The 26,266-nt window shown below is 37.3% G+C and overlaps 1 protein-coding gene across 3 annotated transcripts in view; it reads left to right on the plus strand.

Annotated features, from left to right (window-relative positions):
* The window catches only part of TRRAP (transformation/transcription domain associated protein), an 87,929-nt gene that overhangs the window by 49,475 nt on the left and 12,188 nt on the right, over positions 1-26,266 (plus strand). The window contains exons 51-66 of one of the 3 annotated variants that reach the window (XM_054391219.1): positions 1,692-1,871; positions 2,087-2,233; positions 2,933-3,052; positions 3,339-3,626; positions 3,908-4,045; positions 4,411-4,523; positions 5,005-5,140; positions 9,760-9,951; positions 12,841-13,036; positions 13,298-13,563; positions 14,567-14,667; positions 16,733-16,934; positions 17,998-18,162; positions 20,590-20,680; positions 21,648-21,847; positions 22,593-22,854. In XM_054391219.1, coding sequence (XP_054247194.1) covers positions 1,692-1,871; positions 2,087-2,233; positions 2,933-3,052; positions 3,339-3,626; positions 3,908-4,045; positions 4,411-4,523; positions 5,005-5,140; positions 9,760-9,951; positions 12,841-13,036; positions 13,298-13,563; positions 14,567-14,667; positions 16,733-16,934; positions 17,998-18,162; positions 20,590-20,680; positions 21,648-21,847; positions 22,593-22,854 — 2,797 coding nt within the window. Of the gene's footprint in view, positions 1-1,691; positions 1,872-2,086; positions 2,234-2,932; positions 3,053-3,338; positions 3,627-3,907; positions 4,046-4,410; positions 4,524-5,004; positions 5,141-9,759; positions 9,952-12,840; positions 13,070-13,297; positions 13,564-14,566; positions 14,668-16,732; positions 16,935-17,997; positions 18,163-20,589; positions 20,681-21,647; positions 21,848-22,592; positions 22,855-26,266 lie in introns of all 3 variants that reach the window. The other 2 variants (XM_054391220.1, XM_054391221.1) reach the window with 2 other exon arrangements.

Raw genomic sequence — 26,266 nt, forward strand, 5'->3', positions numbered from 1 at the left:
AAAACTGTTAAGGCTAGAGCAAGTGCTCTGGTGATAGGACAATTGTTAAGTGGGATTACATGGGAAAGAAATTGCATTTTTGGTTTATTTAAACCAAGATGAGACTGAACTTTTTTCCCTTTCTTTTCCCTTTCTTTTCCCTTTCTTTTCCCTTTCTTTTCCCTTTCTTTTCCCTTTCTTTTCCCTTTCTTTTCCCTTTCTTTTCCCTTTCTTTTCCCTTTCTTTTCCCTTTCTTTTCCCTTTCTTTTCCCTTTCTTTTCCCTTTCTTTTCCCTTTCTTTTCCCTTTCTTTTCCCTTTCTTTTCCCTTTCTTTTCCCTTTCTTTTCCCTTTCTTTTCCCTTTCTTTTCCCTTTCTTTTCCCTTTCTTTTCCCTTTCTTTTCCCTTTCTTTTCCCTTTCTTTTCCCTTTCTTTTCCCTTTCTTTTCCCTTTCTTTTCCCTTTCTTTTCCCTTTCTTTTCCCTTTCTTTTCCCTTTCTTTTCCCTTTCTTTTCCCTTTCTTTTCCCTTTCTTTTCCCTTTCTTTTCCCTTTCTTTTCCCTTTCTTTTCCCTTTCTTTTCCCTTTCTTTTCCCTTTCTTTTCCCTTTCTTTTCCCTTTCTTTTCCCTTTCTTTTCCCTTTCTTTTCCCTTTCTTTTCCCTTTCTTTTCCCTTTCTTTTCCCTTTCTTTTCCCTTTCTTTTCCCTTTCTTTTCCCTTTCTTTTCCCTTTCTTTTCCCTTTCTTTTCCCTTTCTTTTCCCTTTCTTTTCCCTTTCTTTTCCCTTTCTTTCCCTTTCTTTTCCCTTTCTTTTCCCTTTCTTTTCCCTTTCTTTTCCCTTTCTTTTCCCTTTCTTTTCCCTTTCTTTTCCCTTTCTTTTCCCTTTCTTTTCCCTTTCTTTTCCCTTTCTTTTCCCTTTCTTTTCCCTTTCTTTTCCCTTTCTTTTCCCTTTCTTTTCCCTTTCTTTTCCCTTTCTTTTCCCTTTCTTTTCCCTTTCTTTTCCCTTTCTTTTCCCTTTCTTTTCCCTTTCTTTTCCCTTTCTTTTCCCTTTCTTTTTCCTTTCTTTTTCCTTTCTTTTTCCTTTCTTTTCCCTTTCTTTTCCCTTTCTTTTCCCTTTCTTTTCCCTTTCTTTTCCCTTTCTTTTCCCTTTTTCCCCTTTTTTCCCCTTTTTTCCCCTTTTTCCCCTTTTTTTCCTTTTTTTCCTTTTTTCCCTTTTTTTCCCTTTTTCCCCTTTTTTTTTTCCCTTTTTTTCCCACATGAGTTTAAAGCATACTGTGAGAATAATTTTATACTCTTTAAAGTATTAAATCTCTTTCCAGAGAGATAAAAAAACCCACTGGTTTGTTGTTTTTTTTTTTTTTCCCTTTTTGGGAGGACTTTCATTGTAATTGAGAGTCTGTATACATTGAGAGCCCTAAATACACATGTTGATAAGTACAAAATACAGAACTTAGGCATAGAAACTTCCTATTTCTTCAGCATTTTCAGGAGAAGCATGAAAAACGTTATAGTTATGAACTTCAAAATGGTGACAAGATGTGATCAGATTAAGATGAAGATGTGTTAATGTATTTATTGAAGAAAGGAGATAAGTGGACCTGAAACATGTTACTGCAGCTTTTAGCTTCTTGATAACTATTAAGCCATAGTGGAATTTTGCTTGAAATATTACCCTGAAATGTCTGTTTAAAAACTCTCCTTCCTTTTTTAATGTCTTAGCTCCTGCTGGCAGTGTGTGAGAGAAATACTACCATTGGGACAAGCTGTCAGGGTGCTATGCTGCCCTCCATCACCAACGTTATCAACCTTGCTGACAGCCACGACAGAGCAGCATTCGCTATGGTAACCCACGTCAAACAGGAGCCTCGTGAAAGGGAAAACAGCGAATCCAAAGAAGAGGTAACTTACAGAAGATACTGTTGAAAGAAATCCTTGTGATGGTGTATAGCTCTTCATCAAGAAAATTTAGAGAATATGTCTTGCAGAATTAGTGAGACCTGCAATAAGTTGATCAGAAGGGTATTTTGTGGTTTTATGGTAAAACAAAACAAAACAAAAAAAAGCAAAAGTATTAGCAACTATCTGCATGCTTTGAGTTGTTTACTTCTGTGTAGGATGTTGAAATAGACATTGAATTGGCTCCTGGAGATCAGACCAGTACACCTAAAACTAAGGAACTTTCTGAGAAGGACATTGGCAATCAGCTGCACATGTTGACCAACCGGCATGACAAATTTCTTGACTCTCTTCGAGAAGTGAAGGTTGGTACAGGTCATTGGTTTCCTGGCAAATCATTTTAATGAAATCACTGAAATCTTCAAACTGACCTGGCCCACCTTATTTTCTTTCTTTCTTTTTTTTTGCCTTTCCTCTTCTCCTTTTTTTCCACTCACACTTCTGATTTTTTGTTTGATTTTTCTTTTTTATGTAGCTGTCTCTTATGATCTGATGTAATTTCTTACTTGCATAGGGTAAAAAATTATCAAGCCTTCGCTTAATCACTAGTTGTTACTGTGTCCCTTTCCTACAAAGCTAAATTTCATCCTTCTCCATCTGTAAGTGTATTTTAACTCTTCAGATAAGAAAATAGTGATGACAAAGTCTAGAGAATCAAAAGAAGCACATCAACATCTTATGTTTAAATAATTGTTAAGAAAAGAATTTTAACTGAAAGCTATGTTGAAGTGGTTTTCACAGTAGTACCATCTCTGTGCAATCTCCTTGATCGTTTCTATTATCAATCATCAACTTTTTCTTTTTTTTTTTTAATTTTTAAAGGTTACAGTAAAATGAAATAGGATTACATTCTTGTCACAGTAGTCAGCATTGTTAAAGGGAACATTCTTGTGTTGATTGTCAAAGTCATTTGCATTACTGCTTAAACAACTGCATAACTGTGAACTGTTTTCTCATAGTACAAATGGTATTTCTCCCATTTATATACATCTCTTTGTTTCTAGACTGGAGCATTACTGAGTGCCTTTGTCCAGTTATGCCATATTTCTACACCTTTAGCAGAGAAGACTTGGATACAGCTTTTTTCACGACTTTGGAAGATCTTGTCTGACCGACAACAACATGTGAGAATTTCTCCTCGCTTACAAGTTCCTCTTTGTAAATGACTGATTGTGTTTGGGTGATAAGTGACTTGCTCAGTTCCTTTGAGAAAGTTGCCATTCTTTGTGGCTAGTGAATGCTGTGGGTTTCTAGCATTACATCTTTTGAAAGAAGTAAGGCCCTTCAGTTTGCAAGGAGAAATATGCTTAAGAAGTCATTATTCTCTGTATTAGCAAGATGTTTTATCTAAGTTGTCTAACTGAAGAATCCAAATGAACAGATAACTCTTCTTCTGTTATTTTCTTCTAGGCTCTAGCAGGTGAAATAAGCCCTTTCTTGTGCAGTGGTAGCCATCAAGTCCAGCGAGATTGCCAGCCGAGTGCCCTGAATTGCTTCGTGGAAGCAATGTCACAGTGTGTTCCTCCCATTCCCATCAGACCTTGTGTCCTGAAATACTTGGGGAAAACTCACAATCTCTGGTTTCGTTCTACCCTCATGCTGGAACATCAAGCCTTTGAAAAAGGACTGAGTCTACAGATTAAGCCTAAACAGACAACAGAGTTCTATGAGCAGGAAAGCATAACTCCTCCTCAGCAGGTAGTGTTATGTTAAATGAAATACCTTATGAAATTCCGTTTTCTGTGATTTGATCTATTAGGGAAGACAAGAATCAATGTGCAAACCATGAGGGTTTCTTCTGTCATGTCAGTGTTTTTGTTCTCAATACTTGGTTGTAACTATTGCTTGCCTTCTAGAGCTTTTAGAAGAGTTTCTATAAGCACTGTGCTATTTGCCTCAGTGTAGAACATCTTTTCACTATGTACTATGTTATGTGAGTACCAGCTTGACTGTGAAGAAATGTGTGCTTACCATTGTAGGAAATACTGGATTCCCTTGCTGAGCTGTACTCCCTGCTACAAGAGGAGGATATGTGGGCTGGGCTGTGGCAGAAACGCTGCAAATTCCCAGAGACAGCAACAGCTATTGCCTATGAACAGCATGGCTTTTTTGAACAGGTACATTCTTGATTTTAGAAATTATTTGGGTAGTTTTACTGTCAGGATAAATATTCTTGTCATCTTCTGAATATTAATAAACTTCAGTCTTCTGGAAAAGGAAGAGCCACAGATCCTCTGCTGGCTGAAGTATTAGTTTAAGGCCATGTAATACCTAAACACAGTGAGATTTTTGAGCACATCTCTCATTTATGGCACTTGTAAAGCTGCCAAAGGATGACAATATTCAGGAATGAGTTAACGCACCAATTTTTTTTTTCTTAAAACTTATAACAGTTTTATGACTTCTTTTTTTAAAAGAAAAGAATGTTGAGTTAATGTGTATATAGCAGATGGCAAAATAAAATGGTTTGAATTTTATTTAGGCACAAGAAACTTATGAAAAAGCAATGGAAAAGGCTAAAAAAGAGCATGAACGGAGCAATGCTTCCCCTTCAATATTTCCTGAGTATCAGCTCTGGGAAGATCATTGGATTCGGTAAGACCTTAAAGCAGCTGTAGAACAAGTATTTCCCCCCTGCAATAGAGGTAAAAATACCCTGCTGGTTTAAAGCATTAGTTAAAATAATAAACTTATCTGAGGATGTAGCTCAGGCACAGGGGAAACTTTAAAGGGAATTAAAAAAATTCATTTTTTTTACTCCCTTAACAGACTTTCAGATGCGATATGCCTGAAGGGTTGTAAAAATGTAATTTGCTATTGGTGGAAACAGAATAGAGCTAAAATTTGTTTTTCCTGTTTAAAATGGTTGCTCTGGGAGACACAAAATGCAGCTCTTCCCTGTTCATTCACTTCCATATTATAATTGGTAATAAATAAATAAATAAATAGTCTCCCCATCTGGATAAAACTTTTGCTGTGCTTGCAAAGCTGTTCATAGACAAACAAATATGGAGAAAATGTTTTGATACACAACAGTTATAATCACTTTTATTAACACTGCCTTTGATTTTCTTAGCTGCTCAAAGGAATTGAACCAGTGGGAACCTTTGACAGAATATGGCCAGTCAAAAGGTCATATAAATCCTTACCTAGTGCTGGAATGTGCATGGAGGGTCTCAAATTGGACTGCTATGAAGGAAGCTCTGGTTCAGGTAAGTAACATTTTTGACAAGTCAGCATTACAGGTCATTTCAGACACAGGGAAATGCTCTTTGGAAGCACACAGCTGGGTATTTTGGCAATTGAAGCTTCTCACTTCAACAGACTCACTTGGTTCTCTTTTCCATCTCTTATAAAGCTGTGCTATGTAAGAAATTTAGCCAAGGCAGGTAAAAAGCAACCAGCCAGTCATTAAAAAGCAACAAGTGCTTGCTACAGAAGCATGTGCTAGCAGGGATATGTGGAGAAACTTAAAATGGGACCCTTGCAACTATATATCATAACTTAAAATAACACAGTTTTGGAGAGGAACAATAAGCTTGGGAAGCAATGAGAAGAATATAAGGTGAAGATGAGGAGGTTGGAGGAGTTGAAATTTGACTGGAAGTGGCAGGGATAACTGGGTAAATAGACTGAAGCAAGAAGTTGAAGTGATTTCCTTTGATAAAGTGTAAAGGACTTTATCCTTTACAGATAAAGCAGAAAGGAGAGATGCATTGAATTAAATGTTTCAGGGTGTGTCAATGAGACTGGCTGTGCAGGAGACAGGATTTGGGGTGATTGGCAGAGAGAGAGAGATGGGGATTAGACTTGAATAAGGATTACAGAAGGGGATAGGTTACTTCTGGGGAAAGAATAGTTTGATTCTGCAAAAGTAGGTTTATAAAGTAAATAGAATCATAATGCACAGGCATCATAAGGGCATGCTGAACTTTCAGATTATTTACTTTCAAATATTTTTCCCAAACAGTTTTTATGTATGTAATGTTTTTACTAGAATGCATGCAAGTAAAAATGGTGAGACCACGTATGAGTGGGCTTTTGTGAAATGGCACTGTTTAAATCTACAGTCTTTACTGAAAATTTGCTAAAAAGTACTTTTATCTCCTCTCGAATTGTGACAATTTGTGGTAAGTTTTGTGGCAGAAGTTGGTATCAGAATTCTAGATGCATGTTTATGATGGAGAGTGCTGAGGCTCCTAGATTGCACTGCTAGTGGAGTTGTATATTTGATGTTCTGTGGAATAAGAAGACTTGAGTATGAAGTTCTCTGATGTTTTGAAGTTCTCTGATGTTTCAAGGTTCCCTGGGAAGTTTAATCCATTGATAATTACACTTTTATAGTTTAAAGTTTACAGAACCATGAAATAGTTTGAATTGGAAGGAACTTCTGGAGGTCATCTGTGCCGATCAGATTGCCTTTTGTAGTAGAGTTCAGGGAGAATTGAGATGCCACAGTCGTTCTGGACATACTCTTCATCTGAAGTAGCATAGGTGTGCCTGACATGTATGTTGTTTTAGAAACCCAGCATAGTACTTGGCTTCTGTTGCTTGTGTGTGTCAAGGGAGTCAGTTGTCATCTTCATTTGGTAACAGGCAATATGTATTGTTTGTACTTCCCTGCTATTGACCTTCCTGATTCATTATGGAGTTCATTATTGTGTTCTGCTTGTAATTCATTTTGCTGAGCAGCATGCACTTGTAAAACATTTAACCTTCCTTTTGTCCTTTCCTGGGTTTCACTGATGAGACTGTATTCGGTGCTATCCATGTGCTTGATGAATGAATGCTCAGTAAAGTTTTGGCTGTTAGAAAAGAGTTTGAAGGTGGGGGGCATACTACATCCCAAAAATAACACTTTGAAAGATTTAAATCTGGAAGATCTTTTTTCTTTCCAAGAATTTATATAAACATATTTTTGTGAATGAAGCTTAAATGGCTTTGGAAACATGCTGTACACAGACAGACACAGCCCTTCTCCCACTTCATTTTCTGAAAAGGTGCAGCAGGAAGTCTGTAGGTACTTGAAAGAATATTTTAATGAGTTCTTCCACATGCAAAAATCTGGCCATATTTAAGGTAACTTCTTCCTTACCTTTTCTTAAGCATCTTCTTCCCAGGCAAATGACAGACTTCTCTGCTGGAATCACCAGGAGATTTTTCTGGGATTTTTTTTTTTTTAACTTTGTATGCAGTGAAAATTGAAAACTTATGTGATTTTATTTTTTTTTTTAATTTTAAGAAAATACACCCTCTTTCCATGGTAAATAGAGTTGTTCAGCTGTTAATGTAAAAACATAAACCAGCTGCAGAACTGAAATCTGAAAGGTGAGACTGCTGCCTTAAACCACAGCGGAAAGGAGCTTGCTGATTGTCATTGCTGTGTACTGTGGCATTACTGGAATTACTCAGCTAAAGATGCTAGAGTTTGGAATAAGGGGGTGAACTGCATATTTAAAATATAATTTTACTGACAAAGCTTTGAGGAGAGCCTCAGGCAGTGATTTTTCATATTGCAGAGAGGGGGGGAGAAGAATTAGTCCCTTGCTTAATGGGGGGTATATTGTTTCATCAGCAGCGTTTCAGTTTTGAACCAATACCTAGCAGTTAATATTACATGTCAAATTGAGAGTTGACTGTCTTACTTCCATATTTGCTAAAGATAAAACATGATTATGAAAAATGCTGAGCATCCTTTAATTCCAAGATCTTGCAGGATTAAGTACAGAAAACATCCTAAGAGCATGCCTTCTTGTGACAACTTAGTCTTGCATGATAAATACACTGAGCTGTGCTTCTCTCTTACTTGCTTCAATATCAAACTGAATATTACATTTAAAACAATGTACAATGTTTATTCTTCTGTAACACTTTGTTTTGTCAGAAGGGAAAATATCTGGATGCAATTAGTATGCTTTTTAAAGGCTAAGTTATGAGAAAAGTAAAAGTCGTTTAAAGTCAATGTTGTCTTTTGGTGGAACCTAAATTTAAGGTGTCCAGCCATTGCAACATCTGAAATGGAGTTTTCCATTCTTGTAGTACTGATGGTTCAAAATAAGTAGATGTCTCTAAAACTGGATTTTATTGTTTATCAGCCCATGCAAAGCCAAATCTGTAAGTAGCAAGCTTCATATGCTACAAAAATAAATTACCTTACAGGTTATATTTATGTTTTAATTAACTACTTTGGTTCTTACAACAATTGTTATTTTGTGTCCTATTTAAGTGTGCAACTTCAGGGGCTAATGAGAGAAATGGTATTATCAGGGTAACTTATAAAACCAAAAATAAGAACTGTGTTGTACAGTATATTACAGACCTTGAGTTTGAACAGAATGAAATAGATCATGTATGACAGATCCTAGTTTTGGAGATTTGCAAGTTGAGCAGAAGTGACAGCCACGAGTAACTGCTGATATGCTGTAGCTACAGCTACATTAAATGAGATATTTTCAGTAATGAGACATTTACTAAACATCTGAAGAGAAGATGCTGCTGAAGCCATAAATGGAGCTTTTGTGGCTCTACTCAGATTTCTTATAAAAGTGTCAGGACACGTTTGCATAAATACTAGAATGTGGATGAATAATTGATTCTATGCTGCTATACTCACAACTTCAGTTTTATTGATATTCTTTAATATGGATGGGATTTATCAAGTTCCACGTTTGGTACACAAGAGAGGTCAGAAAGGATGGCAAACCGTGTATCAGTTTTTGTAAATCTTTGTGAAACATTTTTAATAATCTACCTATTAAAGTTGAGCTATTAAAACAGTGAGTGGCCTTTGATAGGACCCAAGACTCATTTCCATTTGCTCACATTGCCATTGTGCTTAATGATCCAGTAGATAATGTAATAAAGAAAGAGATTATTTTCACTAAGTGTAAGGTTTCTACCTGGCAGTTTCTCTTTGCTGGCTCAGGCATAAAAGTCAGTTGAGGATAACAGAAATAACAATTGCAATGGTTAAGATACAGTATATCAACAAGAGGATAATGCAGAAGGATTTCTGTGCTGCATATCAAACCATAAAGGGTTTGATGTAAAGGGGAAGAAGATTTAAGGCCTGCAGAGTCAGCTAGTGAGCATTGGTTAAGTGCAGGTTCACTGTAAAATACCGAATTTAATTGCCAGAATTTGGTTGCTGTATTTCTGGTGTTTCAGGATATTAAGAAAAAAGGCTTAAAATGATTTTTCAAAAAATGACCTGATTTGCACCTGTACTTTGACATAAATAGGAAGGTTAGTTGTAGATTGCTTTAAACAATATATTAACTGTTTACTCACATAAACTTAGTCATGTCCTGGAGCAGGAAGTTAGGAAGCATAATGCTGGCGTAATGTGCTGACATAGGGACAGGATCCTTTAATGTGAGAAGTTGACATTACTTGTTCTGGAGTCCCTGAAGCATTTCAGAGGTGGTTTATGTTATCTGCTGAGAAACATCTTTTTACACAGGGTGAAGTGGTTTGCAGTGAGCTTCATGCTCCTGTTGCAGGGCTGCTTTCAGCTTGCTCAGCTGTCACTGAGCTACACCACAGTTGTCGGTGTATAAATACCCCAGCAGCAGGTTATATGGAGGTGCTTCTACTCTTGTACTGAATTTGCAATTTATTTGCTAGCCTGCCCTTGAGTAACCTCAAGAGAGCTGGAACTCTTCTAATGGTAAAATTGTTGGTATTTTATTCTGATATTTTTAGAAAATCAGCTAATTTTTACGGAAAAAAACCCCAGGTGTTTAAGAAGGCTTAAAAAAAAGTAACTGAAAGCCTACATCTGAGTATGAATGCTCTTTACTAGATTTTTTTTTTTCCATTTGGCTTGCAGGTGGAGTTGAGTTGTCCAAAAGAGATGGCATGGAAAGTGAATATGTACAGAGGGTACTTAGCAATCTGCCATCCAGAGGAGCAGCAGCTGAACTTCATTGAGCGCCTGGTGGAGATGGCAAGTAGCTTGGCTATCCGGGAGTGGCGAAGGCTTCCTCACGTGGTCTCCCATGTTCATACCCCACTTCTCCAGGTAAGAATGAGAAGTTTTTTATTGCCACTCGTTTTCCAGGTGCAGGTTTCAGAACTTCTAGTATCTGTGAGTGTAAACTCTAGTACTGATGGGTTTTTCAGAACGGTGTTTTTTTGTTAAAAGCTGCAGAATGTGCGTTTTGATTTGGATTCCTTTTAGAGTTTTTGTAGTTTACCTGAATCTCTTCTTTTCTGTTTGTGGCATGGAGAGATAGCTATTTAAAAATTTATCATGTGGCTCTGTTTTCTTTCTGAGCTAATGCATAGTGCACTGCAGTACCTGGAGATCTTGAACACTGAGTGGGTTTTGAAGTGGGGTCTATTTTGGGTGGGTTTATTGTTACATTATATTATTTGCAGAAGTGTTGAAATAACTTCCAAAGTGTTCTTTTCAGTTAAACGTGTTAAATGCGGTATGGAATTTTGTTGGCTCTATGCCTGTATGTTTTTGATCTTGCTTCTGATTTATTTTTTAAATCATAGAGGTAACAGTTAGCTTAGTAAGCTCAGTATTTAGAAATACTGATGTTTCTTCGAGGAGTGACAATCTCAACAGGCCTGAGCAAGTTCTGAAAATCCCTGTGGCTGAAGCATTAAGGTCAAAGAACCAAAAACTGTAATAGTCTGTTATTAATGAAGAACTTTTCAGGTGAGCTGTAGTACCTTTAGGAAAAATGCTGTAGCTTCTGGCCAGTGTGAGCCTTACCTTTCCTTTGTCATTTCTACTGAAAGAAATTCTGCTGCAAGGGAACTTTTCATCTCCAGGGGTGAAATTCTGGAACATCTCAGTGCAACACAATCTGGACTTATGTAACAGGGATGCATTTCTTGATGGAACATTACTCAGAGATCTATAAACGAACCTTACTTGTAGAAATTAAGAGGACCCTTAGGTCTGCTAAAATGACTGCACTTGTGGATGGAGCTTACACAGCAGTCCATACCTTCAGATTTTTATATTATAAATTGATGCATCAGATCAAGTGAATGAATATGGAAGTTCTCTTCATATTGAGATGAAGTTGTTGAGTAGATGGGTGCAATGTTTCATTTTCCTGAGCTCATACAATACCAGTAGAAGGCCTTAGATTAATTCCTTCCTTCTCAGTGTTCACTGATACTTCAACTTTTTCCTCCCCTAAGAATGTCAATATCTACAGCATGAAAGGATTAGTATTGCAAAATAAAGTATTTAAATGCTTTCAGATATCAATTAAAACAAGCTTTAAAAATAATCCAATATGTATATGTCCCTCATGAAGAAATGATAAATTAGTCAGTGACTGACAGGGGTACAAATGCAGCCATGAATTTGCACTGCAGTAATTATTTTTTTTTCTTAGTATCAGATAGTATGTGATTAAATACCTGTGAGAAAATTAAATTTACATGATGAATGGGTGTAGGATGAAGGTTAAGCTATTGTGAGAGCTGATACTGAGATGATTGTAGAAAATATTACTCTGTTTAATTCATTTTGTTTCAAGAGATTTCTCTCTGCAAATTCCCCTTTTTTCTTTTTAAGTTATCTTATTTGGTTGATTTAACAATGGATGCAACTGTTATCTGCCAAGTGGTAGCTTAGAGAACACTACACTGGTTTTATTGTAGTACAGGTAATTAAATTCCATTAAAGTTTGTGCATCATCTCTTCAGATTGTTGGAGTTTTAAGAAGGTGTCCGCTGCCTTTAGTAGGCTTGATACTAAAGGCTGTTGTTTGTTCATCTCATTAATTTGAGGATAGCAGATGTCAGAGAAAAAACATTCTAAACTTAGCTTCATAAAGCTAAGGTCTTTGTAGTATCTCTAAGTAACACCTTCAGGGGTATGTAGATAGTATTTCTCTATGATCAGGCTTCTGTCGAGAAGTTAGGTCATGACCAGGGAATTTATATTAGTAAGGCCTGTTAAAAGTTTTGGGGTTTAATTCTTAAAAGTTCTGACAAAAGTTGTGTTTAAGGTCAGTATTTTTACTTAAACCTTGTATATATATTTACTAGTGGTTTTCTATGATTAGGGTTGATATAGTAGCTTTAAACCTGCATGCTAGAATTTAATTCCAGCCTATAGTTTTATTTAGATATGTGTGAGAAAAGGATAAGAATAAAGAGTAGATTCCAGTTGGTGTGGGTTGCTTTTTGTTTTGTTTGTGTATGTTTGGTTTTGGTTTTTTTTGGTGTTGTGGTTTCATTTTTTGTTGTTGTTGTTTTCACTAAAAATGTGCTTCTTAAAAGCAAGACTCTACCATTTTGAGGGATCATTTGTGGAAGCATTTGTCATTCAAATTAGAAGAAAGGATGAGAGAATTTTTATCTTCACACCGTCAAGGAGAGACCTGTCATAGCTGCCTAAAGTTAAACCTAGCAAGCAAAGCCATGCATTACTGGAAGAACCTATTAAGTATGGATCAGTAAATATCTTTTTGCTACCAAACACTGTTAGAGCATTTAAGTTTTGTCAGAATGAGGTATGCAGTGAGTGAAGTGCTCGATACTTATAATGCATCCCTGGAGAAGAGGGGAGCCTGGACATATGCAGGGACCTATTGCAAGCATGTAAGAAAGTATTTATGGCACCTTTATTTTTTTAAAACATAGTTTGTTAATTAAGATTAGCAACCTGTTTGTATAAATTCTGTACTGGTGATTCAGTGGATGAATTCAGTGTTTCAATCAGTGACTAAAGTGTTGAATCACATCTCACAGATTTTTTTTCTTGCTATTTTGTTAACGATTAGATCAGTTAAAGGTCATTTATGAGACTAATAGTCAGGTCCCTGAAACAGTCTTGTTTTAAAGATGGCATCATTCATAGAGACCTTTTTGCTGACAAACTGGCTAGCTTCTTGTACAGTCGTTGATGACATTTGTACTGTTTCATGTTTTCTAGGCAGCACAGCAAATAATTGAACTTCAAGAAGCAGCCCAAATAAATGCAGGATTGCAACCAACTAATCTGGGGAGGAACAACAGCTTGCATGATATGAAGACCGTTGTAAAGACTTGGAGGAACAGGTTACCGATTGTGTCAGATGATTTATCCCACTGGAGCAGCATTTTCATGTGGAGACAACATCATTACCAGGGTAAAACTGCCTGGTCCAGCATGCATTCATCATGTAATTTTCCAGACAATGCATTGTTTGAAATAAGTTCTTTGTATTTTATTGGTTTTGTGTTTAAACATCCAGGAATGTTGTTGATTTTGGCCGAGTGTTTGTTTTGTTTCGATTTCCACTGAAGTGTTTCACTGTCTTGAGTCATCATTGTGTCTATATTGCTGTGCAAGAGAGTGCTGTATGTATCATTTCATTGACAATGACAAACATTTCCTCTTCTACTTCTAGCCATTGTCACTGCGTATGAAAATAGTTCTCAGCATGATCCTAGCTCCAATAATGCCATGTTGGGAGTTCATGCTTCTGCATCAGCAATTATCCAGTATGGAAAGATTGCTCGAAAGCAAGGGCTGGTCAACGTAGCTCTGGATATCCTGAGCCGCATCCACACCATTCCAACTGTGCCCATCGTGGACTGCTTTCAGAAGATTCGCCAGCAAGTCAAATGCTATCTCCAGCTGGCTGGAGTCATGGGCAAAAATGAGTGCATGCAGGTACGGTTGCTTTACCTCTGAAGTTGTTGCTGGAGCTTGGAGGGCCACCAGATATGCTGATTTAGATAAACTGCCTGTATGCAGAACAGGGTCAGGATTGCGTTGACCCTGCATAGAGTGTGGTTGTTCAGGCTGGAAAAGACTCTGGGGAAACTTAATAGCTGCCTTTCAGTACCTGAAAGGGGGCCTACAAGAAGGCTGAAGAGGGACTGTTTACAAAGGCCTGTAGTGATAGGATGAGGGGCAATGGTTTGAAATTAGAGAAGAGTAGGTTTAGGTTGGATGTTAGGAGGAAGTTCTTTGCAATGAGGGTAGTGGAACACTGGAACACAACACGTCCAGGGTGGTAGCTGAGGCCGTATTGTTGGAGATACCCAAGATAGTTGGAGATACTTGACAGGGCTCTGGGAAACCTGATCTGATGGGGCATGTCCCTGCTCACTGCAGGGGGGTTGGACTAGATGACCATTGGAGGTCTCTTCCAATCCAAACCATTCTATGATTCCATGATTGTCATCTTTGAACTGAATACTGGGAATATATTAAAAATAAGCTGAATTAAAAAAATAAAGCATAAATGTTTGTTTTTTTTTTTAAATCTTACAGGATAGATAAGTGGAAGAGACTTGAAAATAGGAGGAAACAACTCAATTGCAAGACTAACTGAAGCTCTAAGTCAGTTTTGAGTGTCACTCATGAGTGAAGGATGCTGGCAAACTGAAGTGAAATTATATGTGTTAAAAGGAAAGGGAAAAAGGTGATAGGCAAAACCACTGACATGATTATGAGGTCATCAAACTGAGAAACTTTTTTAAAGAAGAGTGAAAAAATATCTAAATAGCTTTGCATAGGCCAGTGGGAACTTAAAAATGTTGTCGGTTCAGAGTTTTGAAAATGAAAATGAGATACCAGAAACTCCTGCTGTTTAAATTTCAAGAGGATGTTTCATCTTAAAAAACCCTTCCATTTTAGAGGGCTTTTCTAACTAAGGCTTATTTAACAGGGCCTTGAAGTTATTGAATCAACCAATCTGAAGTACTTCACCAAGGAGATGACTGCTGAGTTTTATGCGTTGAAGGGAATGTTCTTGGCACAGATTAACAAGTAAGTGTGTTGGCTGGAAGAAGACCTAGCACACATCTGAGAGAAATGCAGCTGAAATATTTCAACCCAGTACTTGAGCAGGAAAGCTGTTCCATGTGTTTATACCAGCATAAGATTTGTCAGAATTGCATCTAAGAAAGTAAAAGTAATGTTCTTTATAATACCTTTGCTTTAAGCTGTGAAGCATATTACTGTTTTGAGGAAGATCTCTCCTTAGTTCACTAAATATCTCAACAGTCAGATTTCGTTTGGTGATGCCAAAAGACCCCTTCAGATTTCAACAGCTTTTATTATGTGTGGTACTTAGAGGCAATATTCTTACATGTCACATATGGGTGGAATAATTGCTTTACCACTGTATTGTGGACACTTACGTAATGAAATCCATTGGGTTTAAAGCTATGCACTGCAACCTCACATAGCAATTTAAGTCAGGAAATGATGAATATCTTCTTCTGTGGATACAAGAGAGAATTTTAAACAGGCAGAATGCAATTAGTTTGATGAAAAGTGCAGTGGACTTTTTTTATTGCCGTAAGTGAGCTTAGTTTTAGTTTAGATGTAAAGAGAAGAAATTATACCTCCCCCAGATAAAATAAAAGGCAGCTAAACTGCCTCTGTTCGTTGTTTCAGAATAGACTGGATCAAGGTTTCTGTTTAAAACATGGTTCTGATGTACTTAACTGTTTCTTAATCTTACTGATGTGGAGGCAAGTTTTTAGCGCTGCAGTTCAGGTCAGAAATTAGGAAGGCTGCAGTTAGGAACAACAGCAGTTTTGAACCTGAGAATGTGTGACTACTGATTACCTGTGTGTCAACTCAACGGGAAGTTAAAGGTCACCTCTGCTCTGGCATCTCCCTGTGCTGCCCATTTGCTGAGCAAGGTGATAGAAACCATTTTTAAAAAGTCATCTCAGGTGTCAAGAATGATGGATTGTAGAGAAGGAGAAAAGAAAACCAACTGAAAAGTCCCCATTTTATAAAGGCGAAGCAGTGATACAAAGTCATCTATCAGGCTGCTGCTGTGGTGCTTCACTTCAAAACCTCTGTCTAGGGTGCACAAACCTCTGAAAGCAAGTGACATATTAATGTAACACAGAAGTGAATATATACTTCTAACTCAACATCTAGCCATTTTAGTTTATTACTGTAATATCCTCCAAGTTAATATTTTTGTATTAAACCTCCCAACTTTTCAGTTAAAAAAAAAATCAAGTCAAACAAGCATCACATTACTCTTGTGTGATTTGTTTCAATGCTTATTCTGTAAAGGAGAAATGAAACACTTCTCTTAATAAGCAGTCTTGGAATACTTTAGAAGTTTCTTCATTTCAGTAATGTATTTGTGAGTTTTCTTATCCTTTATTTTTAGCCTGAAAGGTTACATAGAATCAAGGGCTGTATAGATTGGGATGAATCATACCAAATCTTGGACTAGGAACACTTGAGGAAACCTAGAGATTTCCAAAGTATCAAAGAAATAATCTTTTCATTACCAAGGTGTGAATAGACTTCATATTCCTTCACTTTCCTTGTTCAAAAATGAACTTTCAAAGCTGTGGTGATGACTTTTTCTGGGTAATGTTGAATGCAAATGTTTTAATGACCTTGGTTGAAGATCAGTTAAATAAGATGGAGTCCTCCAAAAGATAGCTAATATAACATCTTCCCAGGGTTGCTTTTTCTTACTTCCTTTTTTATTCAGCAGAGCAGCACTTTTTAATGCTTTTGCTTTTGCCCTTCATGTGTTACCATTACTCTTCCTTCTCCCAGTATCTTTCCTTGGGTTGCAATTGCAGTGCACTGGAAGTTTTTTAGTTGTTTTCAGGGAGCATCTGGAGTTCTTGGGCACCTACATAAATGTTTTAATTGTGAAGCATTTACTTTCACAGCTGTTGAACTTTAAGGAAAACTAAGACAAAACAATCATAAGGGACCTAACTAGAGAACTTAATATAAAAATGCTATTGGGTATTAAGAAAGTAATCGAGTACCCTACCAGGAATCTGGCTTGCTTACTTTTTGTTAGTATAAAAGCAATATTCCCTTACTTGTCACACTGCAGGTCTGAAGAAGCAAATAAAGCTTTTTCTGCAGCTGTGCAAATGCATGATGTCCTAGTGAAAGCCTGGGCAATGTGGGGTGATTACCTGGAGAATATCTTTGTGAAAGAACGTCAGCTTCACCTGGGAGTGTCTGCAATTACTTGCTACCTGCATGCATGTCGTCATCAAAATGAGAGCAAATCAAGAAAATACTTGGCAAAGGTAAGATCTAGATGATTTTAAAAATAATTGGAGCTCTACCCCTTCAGAAAAGGCTGAAGTAATGTTCAATGCTCAAATCTGCAATTAGAGGACTGTCAGTTGCTGATGGAAAGCTTGAATTTAGGTGGGAAGTCTGTGTGTGTGTGGTTACTGTGGGGTCACACTGCACATAACTCATCTTGGGTTTGTCTACTTCATTGGGATATCTGGGGTTTTCTTTAGATATGGAAACTTTTCTTCAAGGGGAAGGGAACCAATCACATCCAACATTTCTACTGTGTAATGTGCTGTAACAGCTGTAGAAAGGCATCCTTTGGTCCTTTAGAAAGAAGCATAATTTATTGTTTAGCATTACTGTGGATAATTCATATTAACTTTTACCTCTGTATTGCCTTTTATTCCAAATAAGACTTTTCTGTTGATTTTTACTCTTAATGCAACAAAATTTCAGCCAAAGAGCACTCTTTGTAGTATGTATTTCTCAGTATGGGGTTATTTACTTTGATCTCTCTCATGAAGAAAATCTAATATATGATAGCATACTGTGGAAGAGAGTCTGTTTTCAACATGAAACAAACAGAATATTTTTTAGCTGAAGAGTTAGCCTCAATAGCACTCTGAAGTTTATTATTGTCCTTTTCTGTTAGTGATTTTTAGTCAATGCTTAATGTATGTGGATTGAAATTAAACTGCAGAACTATCATTAGGAGTGTACTGTTACAGTAATTAAGAACACCCAAAGAAATACTTAAGTTCTGTCATTAATTTATCCAAATAGCATATTTTAGGTTTTATAAACTTGCCTCATTTTCTTTGCTTCTTCCTGTCTTGTTTCATAGCAAATAATATGCTATGTTTTTGGTTTTTTTTAACATACTTGAAATAGTCTCTCTCAAGTGGAAAAAATTACATTGGCCAGGCATAATGAATTTAAGGTCTTGTATCCAAGGCAACTTACAGACTCCAATATCATTAATAAAATATTTCTGGGGTTTTGTACATCGTAATGATTGATGGGTCTTGAATTTGAGTGCTGAGATGCCCTCTTGCAATTCTCTTTTAGGTGCTTTGGCTGCTGAGTTTTGATGATGATAAGAACACCTTAGCTGATGCGGTAGACAAGTATTGTATTGGGGTCCCACCCATTCAGTGGTTGGCCTGGATTCCACAGCTGTTGACATGCCTGGTTGGATCAGAGGGCAAACTCCTTCTGAACCTCATCAGTCAGGTACAGAAGTTAATTGTTAGTTCTCTATTCTCTGTAATCTTTGTTTTCAAGATGAGATACAAATATTTTTCAAAGCAAGCTAAGAAAGTGCCAAGCTTTAAAATGCCATTGTTTGCAACTGTTGATGAGTTAAAAAAATTCGTAATTTCTGTCTGTGAGTAGAATGTTTTAAATTTCAAAGTGAGTGCTACTTAATGACATTAAATCCATTGAAAATGTGTGTCACATGTGCATGAGGCATTAGAGCTCTCCCTCTGGAATTCTGTTACTTACTTTTTTATGAACATTATCGAACAGATTTAGAAATACACAGTTAAATGCTTGTAACAGGAGTAAGGATAGAGTTGTTAGCTTAAGGGACTGGAGGGCAAACTATTTCATTAGTTCTTTGGGTTTTATTAGACTTTATTTTAAATAACAAGGCTTTGTATGTCACCATCAGAAATCATTACTGGGGCTTGGTAAATTTCCACTTGAAGTTCAGCATGACGAATGATTAGACAAATAAGGATAAAGTTTAGGGAGTTACATGAAGAAACTGACTTCCTGGATTTGTACCTCTGAACTGACAGATAGGAGTTTTGATTAATCTTGCTTTGGGATTTAAAGATTTTACTGCCTATTGCTGTCAGCTTTGAAGCACAATCCAAGAATAGAACATACACCTCTATCTCAGTGTGAAGTTAGTTTAAACATATCTGTAGACTTAAGGAAGAAAAAGTGACATCTTTCTGTTCATGTGTTTTTTAGATACTGGTTTGTTACTGCTTTGTGCAAACGTGGTTCAGATGTTTTTTCAGAGATGTTAGCTGTTTATGGTCCAACTTCAGCTCAATTTTAGCATGTGCACAACCTGGGACCATTTTGATAATTGTTCAGGCTAATGTAAAAATTATGAAGTTCTATTAGCATACATGTGAACACATGAAGCTCTCACAATAGCCTGTACCCCAGGCCACTTCTGTCTGCAGTGCTCTACTGTTTCTTGAAAACTGGCAAAGGACAACTGCTATGCTGAATTCCTCACAGTATTCTTCTTTCCTTCCCTCCAGTCTTGATTTTTGAGATACGGGCTTGGTGACCTGTGTGGGTTCTGTCCAGCTTGGGATATTCTATGGTTCTATGCTGTCCAGCTCCTTTTATTCTGTCCCTTAACTTCAAAGCTCTGAAAAGGTGTATTTTTGCAGGGAGAGAACATGTGCACGTGTGTTTGCATGTGCATTGGTGCTTGTGTACATAAATCTAGCTAATTATGCCTGTGCATAGGTATAGGTTTCCTTGCCTTTCTCCACAAAACTAAAATGAAGCTTGAAAAGATAATGCACCAAAACAGCTTAAGAAAGAAAAATAGCTAAGGCAAAATTTCTGATGCATAAAGAGGAGACAGAAAAAACTCTTTTCAGTGAGTTGTAGACACTTCTTATTTGTGGAGATCTGTATAAAATTTTTAGAACTGAGTGCCTAAGCATAAATCCAACTGTAGTTATAGCTTAGGCTCATAAATATAGGACATTTTGTTATCTTGCCTTTAAGCTTCAGGTCCATAGAAGAAACGTTAAAAAAAACCCAACAAATTTTTGGTGTTACTAATTTAAACTCTGAAGTTTAGAGAAGTACTAGAACCTAAACCTTACAACTCTTTTCAAATAATTCATTCTTGAATTACAGCATGAAGCATATGAGTGTCAGCTTGCCATTAATACCATATTACCAAATGGGTAAATGCCCTTGCAAAATTTCTGCCACTTGGCTTAGCCACTTGAGTGGAGAAAGCATAGATGATTTAGTAAAATTATGGCTGAAGAAACCTTTAATCATGTCTTAAGATGTTCTTTGTTGTGGGCAGTGCTTAGACATATTGTTTATTTCCTTTAATAGGTACTGAGAGCTACAGATTGTAAAGGGGATGCTGAATGTTAATATCTCTTAAGTGTGGGGAGTTTTTGTGTGGGTTTTTTTTTTTTCTTTTTAATAGAAGCCTTTATTTTTATTCTTTTTGGGTGGAATTGGTATCCTCTTACATTAAGTGCCACAATTAGGTGGAGTAAAGTTACTTTCTAATGGGCCTTCTTATCAAGTATGATGGGCTTCACTGGGAATTGTGGCAGATTTAACAACTAACCACTGTCATTATGTCCGGTTTTCATCCATTAGTAAGATGTCTGAGCTGCCCCAGCTGGTGCTCTGGCATTATGCTGTTTTCAGGTTTATTAGGCAACATGATCTGGAAGCTCTAATTAGGTAATGCCTTTAACAGTGTGCAAAGGCAGTTACTATTTCATCCCCTTTGGATTTCTGTTACTGGATTTCCTAGTTTTCCGTAAGCTGTTATTTTAAACAAGGAGCTGATTATTACTGAATTGCACTCATTTGCAAAGATCTATATTCAGTTATTCTTAACTGAGCAGTATGTGTATCTCCAAATAGGTGGGAAGAGTCTATCCCCAAGCTGTCTACTTCCCTATCAGGACCCTCTATTTGACCTTAAAGATAGAACAACGAGAGCGCTACAAGAGCGGTGAGCTGGATAATGATCAGATGGTTTTGGGTCTTTGTCACTTAGTTCTGATTTGGGGTTTCATTTAATTTTACTGGGAAAATAGATGATTAGGGGATTGGAGCATCTGTCTTATGAGGAGAGACTGGGGCTTTTCAGCCTTTAAAGCAGAAGACTGAGGGGGGATCTTATAAGCATGTATAAATATCTGAAGGGTAGAGGTCACAAGGATGAGGCTGGACACTTTTTGTAGTGGTGTTTGTGATGGGACAAGGAGCAATGGGTACAAACTGGTACAGCAGAAGTTTAACTTGAACTTAACGAGAAACTTCTTTACTTTGAGGGTGATGTAGCACTGGAGTAGACTGACCAGAGAGGTTGTGTTGTCTTCTCCTCTGCAGACTTTCAAAATCCACCTTAATGTGTTTCTGTGTAACTTGATCTAGGCATACCTGCCTTAGAAGGGGGATTGTGCTTCGATGATCTCCAGAGATCCCTTCCAACCCCTCCCATTCTGTGATTCTAGAAAATATAACAATGTATTGAGGCCTTTTTGTTGTAATGCAAAAGATCAGCTGTAGTAAAAGAAATGTTCTACAACAGTTTGTGTGTTGTTGGCACCAGCATGTTTATTCTTCAGTTTTGTGTGAAGGGAGCAAAACCCCCATCATTTCAATAATTTGATCTTATATAAAACAATTATCAGTTACTTCAAGAGCATGGTTAGTGTGAAAGCTAAGGCCACACCTCCTGGTTTTGAAGTGCTTTTATTGCTCTAACTCTAGAAAGTCAGTGCCACTGAACAGCATTTGGAGCAGAATTTTCTCTCTGAAAACCAAATCTTCTCAAATTTTGTGAAATTTAATAGGTAACACACAATGAATACTGCAAAATCTAAAGCGAATTCTTGGAACGATTTATTTTATTTCATGCAGCCATGTATCAAGTTTACAAAAAGTAATTTAAAAAAAAAATTTCCACTTTGCAGATTCTGGGCAACAACAGCCAAGTTCAGTTGGAAATCAGTCCCACTCTGCCTCAGATCCAGGGCCAATCAGAGCCACTGCACCAATGTGGCGATGCAGCAGAATTATGCATATGCAGCGAGAATTGCATCCAACCCTTTTGTCTTCTCTGGAAGGCATTGTGGATCAGATGGTCTGGTTCAGAGAGAATTGGCATGAAGAGGTATTTGCCTTTAATATATCTTCCTACGTATGTGTCATCTAAGGAAAAGTTAACCGCAAAATATTTATCTAGAACGATTGTTTTGGTTATTAAACTGATGTGTTTGCAGAACTCATTGTTCTGATTGGAGTTTTAAGGAGCTTGGTTATTTCTGGAAGGAATACAGAGGTTTCCTTAAGCTATTAATTAGATGGATACCTCCTGGATTTAAGCTGTTGCTTCTGCTAACTGAAAATGTCTGGTTCTACACTGCTTCACAGATACCAGTTTCCCTTCTTGGTCTGGTGGAGTGTGACAGGTGGTGATTATTGCCTGAAGTTTGAGCTATAGCAGAGAGCCGAGGGACATGTCACTCTACTTTTATTATTTGCCTCTTGAAGTGTCAGGCCCTTCTGTTCTGTCTACCTAGAACAGTGTTAGTTTGAAGAAGTGTTGCTCATGCTGCATAATTTTCTAATATATCACAAAATATGAAATGTGCAACTTAGCTGCTGTTGAAAGAGCAGGGTGTACTTTGTGGTGCAGCATTTCCACTGTTCAGTGTGTTCAGCTGCAGGGCTAATAAGAATCAGTGCTGTCATTATGACTAAGCCTCTGATGCAGTTTAAAAATACAGTTTTAAATAAATGTTTCTGAGTGGATAACTTCAGTATATAAAAGGTAGTGTAGGAATAAATACTTGGTGGCAAATCAGAAGGCCTAATCTTTCTGACTATTTTGTCTTTTTTTTTTTTTTCATCCCTAGGTTCTTAGACAACTGCAGCAGGGCTTGGCAAAGTGCTATTCAGTTGCCTTTGAGAAAAGTGGAGCTGTTTCAGATGCCAAAATCACTCCTCACACACTAAATTTTGTCAAGAAGTTAGTCAGCACTTTTGGAGTAGGTCTGGAGAATGTCTCTAATGTGTCCACCATGTTTTCTAGTGCAGCCTCAGAGTCATTAGCTAGGAGAGCACAGGCAACTGCTCAAGATCCTGTGTTCCAGAAGCTAAAAGGGCAATTTACAACAGGTAAGTGGCTACAAAATACTATTTTTTTAGTCTTAATTTTAATCTCCAGAGAAATTTCCCTCCCAAAGTTCAACTGTGAAGGTATTCTGCTCTTTTCTTCTTCTTCCAATGTTTTTCTGGATAGTAAATAGAGAAAACGACATCTTTCTGTTGTTCACCAAACCTGAAATAATTTGTTCCAATCTTCTGTGGAGTAATAAAAATAATTCAAGTGAAAAGCAGACCTCAGTGTAGAGAACAAGTATATTGTATTTCTGTTGCCTAAATCTGTGGTCAAATCACATGTGTGTTTAAAGAAAAATTAGATCACTTCACTATAATATTTTTGCAATTTGTGTAGAACTGCCTGCAATAGCTGAGAGACAGGAAAGATCTCTGGAGTTCGGGGGTGAAAATTTATTAAATTCTGGCATCACAGCCAGAATGAAACTATTGTGTGACCATTCAAAACAGCCTACTTCTCAGAAGGAATGCTTTAATGTTTTGGATAACTAGATTAGAAAAACACTCTTACACAAATTCACATCACGGTAAAGTAAATTGTATCAATAACTTCGATCAGATCTAATAAAGAAGGTATTTAAGGGAAGTAGCTTGTTTGCATCATTTGTTTTCTCTTTATCAGTGGAGTTACCTCTTTGAGTCTCTGCTGTTGATTTAAAATTCTGAGAAAAGCTTGTGTAGAGCAGAGTGTGGTTTTGACATATTTGGTGAAAGTGTTAAGACCAGGCAGCTGCATATGACAGAGGGTGACACTGATTGGCATCAGTCTTTTGAATTGCTGGGATTTTGTTTTGTATCCATCTAAACTACATCATCTTTTTCTTAAAGATACCTGTAGAATTAGATTTAAGTGAATAGTTAAATACAGACACTGTTAGTTTGTTTGTCTTAACAGAAGAATTAAAACTCAGTAGCTGTTCAAAACTGGGGAGATAGAATTTTTGTGAAGACCTGAGTTTTCATCTTTTTCTGAATCCTCTCCTGGGACTCTGACTTAAATGATTCTGGCATGAGTTAAAACTTTACCATCTTAACTTTTATGGTGATTTAAAAAAAGTCCCCTTTCCACATCAAGCTGGTTCCTCCTCAAAAGTGAATTTTGCATTGAAAAGTTGTCCTTTTTAGAATTCTAAGTTACACAAAGTTGCCTTAACTTAAACTTCTTTGAGGTCAGTGGAGCTACTGAGCATTTACAGAGTTTGACAAGTAGACTTGTGGTGTTTTTTCAAGCATTTTACTGATAATGTTGTGAAAATAAGTGAACTGATGGGAATCTTGTGAAAGGAACTCAGTTGTAGGTATGACCTACATATCTTGTGCATGCTGTGTATTGCATGATGACCTTTTTGAGGCACAACAGTTGCATGACAGCAGATAATGAAAGTCCTGAACCATATGATTAAATTTTTAATGGATGAAGTGTACTAGAGAGAGAATTGGAAGTAGAAATATTTTGTGTCTTTAATGGAAGCATGCAGAAGGGGCGAAATCATTGGGCAGTGCTTAATGGCATGAAATTTATCAAGTCCAAATGCCAGATTCTGTACCTAGGATGGGGTAATGCCAGGCACAAGTATAAACTGGGAGAAGGGTGTCTGGAGAGCAGCCTTGTAGAAAGGGACCTAAAGGTGGTGGTTGACAGCAGCTCAGCAGGAGTCAGCAGTGTGTCCTGGCAGCCCAGAGGGCAGCCAACAACCTGGGTGCATCAAACATAGCATAACCAGCAGGTCAAGAGTGGGGATTATCCCACTGTGTTCAGCATTGGTGTGGTCTCTCCTGGAGAACTGTATGCAGTCCTGGGCCCTACAGCTTAAGAAGGATGTGAAGGTCCTCAAATGTGTCTGGAGAAGGGCAACAAAGCTGGTGAATGGGCTGGAAGGAATGTTCTCTGAGGAGTGGCTAAGGACTTTGGGCTTGTCTAGTTTGGAGAAAAAGAGACTTGAGGAGTGACCTCATTGCTCTCTGCCAGTTCCTGAGGAGGGGGCATGGGGAGGAGGCTGCTGATCTGGTCTCTCTGGTAACCAGTGACAGAACACCTGGGAGTGGTTCAGAGCTGCACCAGGAGAGGATGAAATGAGACATTAGGAAGCATTCCTTTCCAGAGAGGGAGGTTAAACACTGGAACAGGCTTTATAGCATTAATAGGGAATTTTGTGGAACAGCATATAAAAGAAAGAACAGCAACATAGGCCTGGACCAAAAAGATCATGTGAAGTCATTAAATACAATGTGTTTCTTGGTAAATTTCAATTTAATAATAAGTAATTACTTTGGGATTTTTTTTTACTATTGAAGAATTCATATCTTTTAAGTAGCATTGAACGTGAATGTCTGCAGGGTTAACTAATTATTTTGCTGATCCAATTTTAATCTAAGAAACTCAGTGTTTTAATTCATGAATGAAGTGGGAGAAAACAGAAACAAAATACTTTGGCATCATTATGCAGAAAAATGAAACTCAGGTTTTTTATTAATTGTGCAATAACAGTAAAATGTCCATAAATGAATAGAATTGTAAGTGTTGTACTAGAGATAGCAAAGGCTGTTTTAACATTATGAGAAACCACTTGCAAATCTTGGCTACTGTGTCCTTCTGTCACTCTGGAATGTTCGTATCTGTTTGTTTTTCTGCCTCTCAGTACCAGTTGCACTTAGATGATGATGGATGATTGAAGTGGTTGCCTTCCATGTCAAAAATATCCAAGCTGAAGAGCTGTCTTGGAGTAGACCCTTTTCTTCAGTTATTTCCAGATTAATGTTGGCAGTTATGTTTTATAGACACTTTCAGCTGTGTTTGGTTGCATAATCGTTTCCATTAACATCTGAGTTGCATCTTGATCCCTGTTTGGAGCCACTGGGGGCCTCACACCATTTCTTATATTCTAAGTCCTTTGTCTGCAGTAGTCTGGACTGTTAGAGCTTTGATAGGTCATCTTTTTCCGTCCTAATATTATACATTTTAAAACCAAATTTCACTTTGAATTTTTTTTCCTGAAACTTCAAATGCATAGTTCTTTGACCATCTGTTCTTTGTTCCTTCTCTCCTTTTTCTGTTAAACCTTTGACATCAAAGAACAGGCAAATGCTGAGAAATGCTCCCTTTGAGAGCTCTCTCAGCAGTAAAAGGAGGAGAAAAACTGCCTCAATTGTTCTTTTGTGGGCAGATGATAGTTGAGAGTTTGGATCAGCTTCTTACTGCAACCATCTCTCCACACTAGCTGAATACCAATGGAAAATTCCTAAATGTACACTTAAAGGGCAAGATAATTTTCTTGAGAATTTGGGCACCCAAACAATGAGTTAGTTACTGCAAACTGAAATCCCATACTCAGAAAGTGGCTTCTGGAAGTCTGAAGTGTGTCTGAAGTATGCAGAGAGGGCAGGGGATTCATGTTCAGCTTCTTTAAGT

Source organism: Indicator indicator, chromosome 22 (assembly GCF_027791375.1).
Source record: "Indicator indicator isolate 239-I01 chromosome 22, UM_Iind_1.1, whole genome shotgun sequence".
Taxonomy (NCBI): domain Eukaryota; kingdom Metazoa; phylum Chordata; class Aves; order Piciformes; family Indicatoridae; genus Indicator; species Indicator indicator.